Raw genomic sequence first — 8,658 nt, 5'->3', positions numbered from 1 at the left:
TTGCATAGAGGGAGTAAGATTTGTCAGATTAGTGCAGGAGGAAGGTTCATTTAGGAGCTATGTGAAAGTGAGATTGAAACAGGGAGTGACTAAAGGGAGGGAGACACATTGAGCTACTGTAGGAGTCCAGACAGGAGGTTGATAAGTTTTGGAAGAACGGCTGGGATGGAACTCTGGGAACTTTCTCTTGTCTACAGTACAAGTCACTGACTTATTTCTTCCCCAACAGGAGTCGTTCTGGCTTCCAGATCTGATGTGGTCTCCACTCTGGTTTGAGGGGAAATGCCTTAGGGTCCAGCACATACAGGGACCTGAGGATGGAGAGTTCTAACAATGTAGGTCCTTCCCAGGCAAGTGACAAAAGGAGAGAGGGAGAGATGCCAGGATTCTTTTGTTGGGGAGCTTACAAAGTAAAACTTATTGGTGATTTCTTTTTCTCTTTTTCTTCCCTACTTACTTCCTAGGTTCTCGCCCTATGTCCAGATGGGGAATGCAAGACAATGGAAGATGGCAGCCATGTCCCCAGCAACCAAGCCCCAGGTAACCTATAGTTCCTTCTCTCTTTTGCTACCTCTTCTGCCTGGATGTCACTTCATCTCTCCTCACTATCCCATAAAGGGCTCATTGCTTTTCGGAGATTTTGTTTGTAAAATGAAGATTGTCTTATTGAACTCTCCACCCTTCTGGGCTGTCGTAAGGATCAGCTGAAATAATGCACAAGACTTGCTTTGTAAATCTCAGAGTACTATATACATGCATGATTAATAATAATAATATTGATGAAAATGAGATTTAAATCTGTTGGAAAAGATAAAGACCCTTGAAAAAAAATAGCTCTTTACTACATTTACCCTTGGGCAGGTCAAAGTTATACTCCAAGACTCAGCTCATTTAGGGAAAGCCTTTTTGTTCCCATCTTGAGAGCCAGGCACAGGCACCATGTCTTTGTGTTAGCTCATTACTAGAATTGTTAGCTGCCTAGTACCTGTGAAAAGATGCTATGGTATACTTAAATGACCTCTGGACTTAGAGTCAGGAGACCTGCAGTGACTGTATAACCTTGGACTCCTCTGAGCCTTAGGTGGTTTCTTATTTGTAAAATGAGACTAAATGAGGGTAATTGGACAATTCATATGATTTGTACTAATTAAGTCCTGAAATCTCTCTTCCATTTTGCCAAAGAGGAAACTGAGGTCCAGGCAATTCCAGTGTCTTTGAAGGTTCCACAGTCATTGGGTAGCAGAGTTGATATTTGAATCTCTTCCTCTGGCCTCTAATTCAGTGCTTTTCCACATTAGGATACTGCCTGTCCATGCCCTGGGGAGTTCTAAATGAGATAGTCTATATGATGTGCTCTCTGATAATATGAAGCATTATATATGTGTGTGACCAATAATAAAAATAAGAGGGTGCAGTCTCATCTAAAAATATCTTTTTGAAGACATATTTATGAATAGTTCTGTATTCTTTGCCCTGGGCTAAGATGAAAGCCCAGCTCTGTAATATACCTTCATTTCACCTCTTTGGGACTCAGTTTCTTGTAAAATGAGGAGGTTGCACTAGATAATCTCTGGGGGTTCTTCCAATTCTAAACCTCTTATCCTATGTATTATTCCATTATACTCTTTCTCCAACGTTTGGTATCCAAGACTTCTTTCACTTTGCCTAAAGAAAGTCTTTTTCCTTAAATCAGGAGGGTAAGAATTGAGGAGGACCAACCACATGCCATGGGGCAGTTGTTGGTAAGGCATCTTACTTTGTAAGAAAGCTTTGAGAATCTGGGTTTGGGCCAGTAAGGGCCTCTAGTTCTAAGCCTTTCAGTTTTCAAAGGAAAAAGATTTTCCCAAGGTCACAAAGGCAGCAAGGAGGACTTTGAGTCAGAGGAGCAGAATTCAGATCACTCAAGCTCAGGCTTCAGTTTCCTTCTTTGTGAAATGGAAGTAATATTAGTACCACCTAGTTCTTGTGAGGGTCCAGTGATAGAATGGAGATAACGTTCTTTGTAAATCATGAGGCATTATTTAAATTATAGTAATTATTATCACAGCCATGATGAAGGAAAGGAATACCTTCATACATTATGCTAGTTATAAAGCAAGAGGTATGAGCAGCTAGGTGGCACAGTGGATAGAGCCCCAGCCTTGGTCAGGAGGACAGGGTTTCAAACCTGGATTCAGACACTTAATAATTACTTAGACCTTGGGCAAGTCACTTAATCCAATTGACTTACAAAAACCAAAAAAGGAAAAACAAAACCCCCAAAATAAAACAAGGGGTGAAAGGTCCAAGAAAAATTATTGTTTGTAAACAATTCACTCAAGGAAGTATGTTGTAGTGGTTAGAGAGCTGGCTTCGAGGAAACCAGGAAGATCTGGGTATGTGTCCTGTTTTTGCCCCATGCTGACTATGTCAACCTGGACAAGTCCCATCACTTGTCAGTGCTCTGGACAGCTTTAAAAACTAAATTGCAGAGATGGTGCTGACTTGCATTGGTAGGAAGAAACTAGTCCCAGCAAAGGATAGTTTGGGATGATCTGTGAATGTGCCTCCCATGCTCTCTCCCAGTATATGTTGACATTTATACTGTATCGTGTACATCATGATTGTGGAGGTTTGCACCAGCCTTTCCTCTGTCTTCATTCTTCACTCTTTCCCTTTGAGAAAGCACTCATCTTTTTATCTGACTTCATAAAGAAGTAATTCATCCCATGAATTTTTTTTAGGTTTTTTTTTGCAAGGCAATGGGGTTAAGTGACTTCCCAAGGTCACACAGCTAGGTAATTATTAAGTGTCTGAGGCCGGATTTGAACTTAGGTCCTCCTGGCTCCAGGGCCAGTGCTCTATCCACTGTACCACCTAGCTGCCCCTCTCATGAACTTTTTGATGATCTCCTTTTTTCTGTAGTTTTCTGAAGTACCTCATTGACTTTAGGCCCAAGGAGTGAGATACCACTCCCTTTGGGCAATTAGAGTCTCATATCTAGAAGCTAAGCCTGATCTAGCAGAAGTGAAAATGGACAGCTGTTTTTTTTTATTTTTTTAGGTTTTTGCAAGGCAATGGGGTTAAGTGGCTTGCCCAAGGCCACACAGCTAGGTAATTATTAAGTGTCTGAGACCGGATTTGAACCCAGGTACTCCTGACTACAAGGCCGGTGTTTTATTCACTACGCCACCTAGCCGCCCTGACAACTTTTTTTTAATGTGGAAACATTTCTCACTTTGTGACTTTGCCATCAGTGAACCTGCCCAGCCCACCTCCTGGAGGGATGTTTTGTCCCTGATACGTCATATTCTTAGCAGAAGCTGTTCCTTACCCTCCAGTAATCAGGTTACTTATTTAATACAGTCACCAAACCCCACATGGGAGGGCACTTTGTTCTCCTCCCTTCGATGACCTTTCTAATATAATTTCCTTTTCTCCTTTGTGTCTCCTACACGCTGGCATATCCAGGTGCTAGCACTGAATTCTGGGAGAATTCTCTGTTTTTAACCCAAACCACCGTCCCCCAACTTCCTCTCTCATTTGAAGGGTTTCCAGTCTCAAAAGCTGATCTTCCTTCTCAGATGGATAGAAGTGAAAGGCTGTGCATACAGAACCTTCAGGGAATGGAGGACAGAAAAGTCCTGAAAGGTGCTTATCCAGGTGAGTTGTGGCAGTAGCATTTAGGTATGTATGAGGGAACTTAGAGAAGTAGTCCCTTCCCACTCTTTTTTTTTTTGGTGAGGCAGCAGTAGTAAATTTTTTTGTTTGTTTTCTTTCCTCAAGTTTGCCCAATCCTGGGTGTCTTGGTACCTGACAAAGAAGAGAATGCCTTCTCTTCTTCTCTTCCTTTTGTTATTATGTCTTTCCTCAAATGATTGCTTATGTTCCTGGTATCCCCCATGGATAGGTTTTCATCCATCCTTTCTCAGCTTTATAGATTCATAGACCATAAAATTAGAAGGGACCAAAGAGATATCTGAATATAACTTCCTCATTTCTCAGAGGGACCTTCCCAAGTCCCAGGATTGGAAAGGACCTCCAAGACAGTTTGGTCCCACTCATACCAAGTCACATCAGTCTATTCTTCTCCGGCTTCCTGCTTCTTTTCTGCTATTCTTATTCATTCCTGCCTTCTCTACTTTGGTCACATTTTTTTTTCTTCTCAAAAGGCTTTCCCTCATTCTCTTTGTTCACCTAGGTAGGTCTCTCATTTATTTCCAGTACTTTCCCATCTTCCTTCTGATTTAAAAGGGCATCAGGCACATTTAGTGGTCATTTGTATTTGGATTATTCTATTTCCTCTTTCAGATCAGCTGATTCCTTTTACCTGGCAAGGATATCCATATTTCTATTTCTCATTTCAGACCATGGGATTGAAACCAAAAACAAGGAGGTTATTCCAAAGCAGGAAATTTCTGAAGATGATGAATTCAAGGGTATATTGTGGGCAGGACTGCAAAGGACTGTTCCCCAGGAGCCTGAACCTGAAGAAACCTGTGATTGTAAGGATAATTTAGAGGAGCAGAAGGGAAGTATAGTGTTGATGAGACTGAGACAGTGTCCCCCTTCCCAAGAGAGTGGCTTCAACCCCACGTCTTTCTCCCAAGGGGGGGTTCCTAAAGAAGAAGGAGGACATGAAGATACCAAGTGTGAAAAAAGCTGTGATCTGAGCTCAGCTCCTGATACAAGTTGCATAGAAACTATAGGAGAAAGATCCCAGAGATGTGATTTATTTGACAAAAGCTTTGGACAGAATTCAGAGTCTCTGAAACATCAGAATGTTACTAATGAAAAAAGACCCTATGAATGTGGTGAATGTGACAAAGCCTTTAGCCGGCGCTCATACTTTATTGAACATCAAAGAATTCATAGTGGTGAGAAGCCATACGATTGTAGTGAATGTGGCAAAGCCTTCAGGTGGTATTCCGATGTTGTCTCACATCAGAGAATTCACCGTGGAGAGAAACCTTACCAATGTAATGATTGTGGCAAAGCCTTCAGGAAGAGCTCAGATCTTATCCAGCATCAGAGGGTTCATAGTGGGGAGAAGCCCTATGAGTGTAGTCATTGTGGCAAAGTCTTTGGTAGAAGCTCCAGCCTTATTCGACATCAAAGAATTCATAGTGGAGAGAAACCCTATGAGTGTAATGCTTGTGGGAAGGCTTTCAGAGATATCTCTACTTTCATTAACCATCAGAAAATTCATAGTGGAGAGAAGCCCTATGAATGTGATGAGTGTGGCAAAGCCTTCAGCCGGAGCTCAAGCCTTATTGAACATCAGAGAATTCATAGTGGAGAGAAGCCCTATGAGTGTAATGAGTGTGGCAAAGCCTTCAGGTGGTGCTCAGACCTGGTTCCACATCTCAGAATTCATAGTGGGGAGAAACCTTTTGAATGTAGTGAATGTAAGAAATCCTTTCGGAAGAGCTCAGATCTTATTTTGCATCAGAGGATTCATAGTGGAGAGAAACCCTATGAATGTAATCAGTGTGGGAAAGCTTTCAGGAAGAGATCTGATCTGATTCAGCATCATAGAATTCATAGTGGAGAGAAACCTTTTAAATGTAATGAATGTGAGAAAGCTTTTAGGACCCGGTCAGACCTAGTTCAGCATCTGAGAATTCATAGTGATGAGAAACCTTATGAATGCCATGAATGTGGGAAAGCCTTTAGGCAGAACTCAGACCTTATTCAGCATCAGAGAATTCACAGTGGAGAAAAGCCCTATGAGTGCAACAAATGTGAAAAAGTCTTCTGTCGAAATTCAAGCCTCATTCGACACCAGAGGACTCATAACAGAGATTAATTTTCAGGGTGTTACTATCTCCTGTCCATGTTAGAAACTTGAGGACAGGGTTTCAGTCTGCATAACTTCCTTGTTGTTTGCATGATTGATCAATATTATAGAGTGAGGGAACAAGACTATTGAAAATTAACATTTACTATGAGTCATCTCTGGCTTTATTAGCTTTCAGAATGGCCTCTCAGGTCAGGGACCAAAATGGAAAAGGATGCATGGACACCCCAGGGAATTTCTTATTGCTCATCACTTGTGCTGTCTGCTGCATCCAAAGAGAAAAGAGTAGGAGGAGAGAGGTGTTTCTTTTAGACATGGTCTGGCCCTTTGTCCTTTTCAGCATCTCTCTTACGCTGATGAGGTTTTTAAACAATACTGTCCTTAACCATCCACGTAGAGCACATGAATCTGTTTTATTAGAGAGGGTAAAGAGCCCTGGTCTACCAGCCGTATGTAGGCAGAAACCTTTAGAGTTCAGAGTCCAACTTCAGGGACAATTTTCTGCTCCCCAGATAAGAATAATTTTCAGAGGTCCCCCAATCTTCGAGGGAAATTAAGAGCATTCTTTGGAACACCCTGTGTCCCAACTTTCTGATGGAAATAACCCTACTAACTGGGGATCAACTGACCCCCTCTATCCTCACATCCAGGACCCTCTGAGGCATCTAGCCCAGTTTAATTTTTTGCTTTATCTTGACTCATGACTTAATTGTTAAGTGTCTACTTTTGTATCTTAAACATCTACTTTTGTATCTTAAACATTTATAAGATGATGCATATCTAAATGTAGAGAAGAAGGTGGTGGTGATGGGGATACATAATCTAGGTTCATTGGGGTTAGGGAATTCTCACTGGGGAGAAGGCAGTCAAGCAGCTGAGGCTAAAACTGAGGAGAACTCCCTGAAAGGGGGTAGGGAGGATGACCAGAGCACAGTAATGGGTTGGGAAGTGGCCTCAGCCCTTTCCTCTCTTCCCATGAAGCCTTCCTTTAGTGATCTTTGCTTCAGATTCTTCCTAGCACTTGGCTTGCACGTCTCTCTTGCACTTGTTTCACTCTCCCTTGTATGATTTTTGTGATATTTGTGTCTTTAGTAATATTGTAAGCTCCTTGAGAGTAAGAGAATCTGGGTTATGTATCTTTATATTCCCTTTGCCAAACACAGGACCTTGCAAGGGTAGGTGCTTAATTAGTGTTGGTTGATTTATTACTAAAGAGAAGACTACTGATAGGTAGAGAGAATAGAATTATGGAATGTCAAAGCTGGAAGGGACCTTAGAGATGACTCAATCCCTTTATTTTATGAAGGGCAAAATGAAGTGCAAGGTGTCCAAGTCTTAGGTGCGTGACTGAGCAGGGTTTATTAAGACAAAGAACTGGACCCTGAGTCAAAAATCCTGCCTCTGTCAGCTACTATTTTGAGTGTGGTCAAGTCAGTTAATCTGAGCTTTAGTTTCCATATTTGTGACATGGGGATAATAGCTATGGTACTCACTTTTTTAAAGATCAAATTAGATGTTTTATTTAAAAAACTTTGAAAAGAGCTGTTGTCATTGGGACTCAAGTGGCCTGGGACCCCTGTTGGGTAATTGACAACCTGAGGCCTTGAGCAAATCAAATCCTTACCCCTTAGTTTTGTCATTGGTAAAACGAAGGATTTGGAATTGAGAATTTCAAATTTAGCTTTAAGGTCTAAAAAGAGTACTTAGAGGGAATTCTGATGCCCCACAAAAGGGTCTGGTCTGCCCAGGCATATAAGAAAAGGCAACATGATGAGGGGAAGGGCAAGTAAAACCTGCTAGATCTGGAAAAAGGGGTATAGGGAATGAACCTTCAATAGAGAGTCATGATGTCTGTTTCCAAATGTGACCTAAACCACTTCCTAGCTTGTGTGAAAATATCTTTGCCTCTCTGAGCCTCAGTTTCCTCATCTGGGGATAACAGTTTTACTACTCACCTCACAGGATTGTTGTGAGGAAAATGTTTTATAAATAGTGATGTACCTTATATAAATGTGAGCTGTTAATAATGTAAAGATTATCTCATTATTGGGGCTCCCTAAGGGATCTTTCCTTTTCCCCTGAATATTTCTCCAAGTGGGATGTTTTGAGTATACACTCCTTCAAAGACTATCTCCATGCCCAGGGCAGCTAGGCAGTGCAGTGGAGAGAGCACTGGCCTTGGATTCAGGAGGATGAGAGTTTGAATCTGGTCTCAGACAACTGATACTTGCTAGTTGTTTGACCTTGGATAAGTCACTTCACCCTGACTGCATCCTATCCAGGGCCATCTCCAGTCATCCTGATTCCTATCTGCCTACTGGATTCCAGATGGCTCTGGAGGAAAACATGAGGTTGATGTGTTAGCACAGATGCCCTCACTCGAATTCAATTCATGTGAACACCATGGCATCACTTCCCTGATGTCACGGTCTTCTTCAAGAAAGAAGGACCAACATTTTTATTAGTCCCGTGACCCCAATCTGCTAAGCACCACTGAACTGTGGGTTCTGGCCCATGGGTTTGCTTCAGTGTGGCCTTCCAGAAGAGCCTGGACAGAATCTGGAGGAGGCCCCAAGTGCACTGGTCAGCATGGCACAGTGCCCCCGGCTCACGTTATCCTCTTAGGTTTACAATTGATTTCCACAAGGGAGTTGTCTCCCTCCGGGATGTAAAATGTTCATATGACAAAACTAGGGATTCGGATTTTAAATTTATATTAAGCAAATGCTTGGGGCCTCCTTGCTCTCCAGCCACCTTGAAAGGCCTCAGCATGTGTGCTGAGGGATGTGGGGGGGGTTGAGAGTGGGTGACCTTGGGCAAGTCTGAGCCCCCTTTTGTCCAAAGGGAGACGTTGGCTTCCGTGGTTCCTGGAAGACGAG

General features: G+C 42.3%; 1 protein-coding gene across 1 annotated transcript; it reads left to right on the top strand.

Moving 5' to 3' along the window:
- Nucleotides 1-253: 253 nt before the first annotated feature.
- Nucleotides 254-7,855, top strand: LOC141500605 (uncharacterized). Its single transcript, XM_074203942.1, is given in 5 exon segments — nt 254-292; nt 294-350; nt 465-540; nt 3,529-3,642; nt 4,347-7,855. Coding segments are annotated over 5 exon segments (1,728 nt in total). The 3' UTR covers nt 5,789-7,855.
- The last annotated feature ends 803 nt before the right edge of the window (nt 7,856-8,658 follow it).

This window comes from Macrotis lagotis, chromosome X (assembly GCF_037893015.1).
Source record: "Macrotis lagotis isolate mMagLag1 chromosome X, bilby.v1.9.chrom.fasta, whole genome shotgun sequence".
NCBI lineage: Eukaryota > Metazoa > Chordata > Mammalia > Peramelemorphia > Peramelidae > Macrotis > Macrotis lagotis.
The sequence above is the reverse complement of the archived record's forward strand: the minus strand, read 5'-3'. Positions and strand labels throughout refer to the sequence as shown.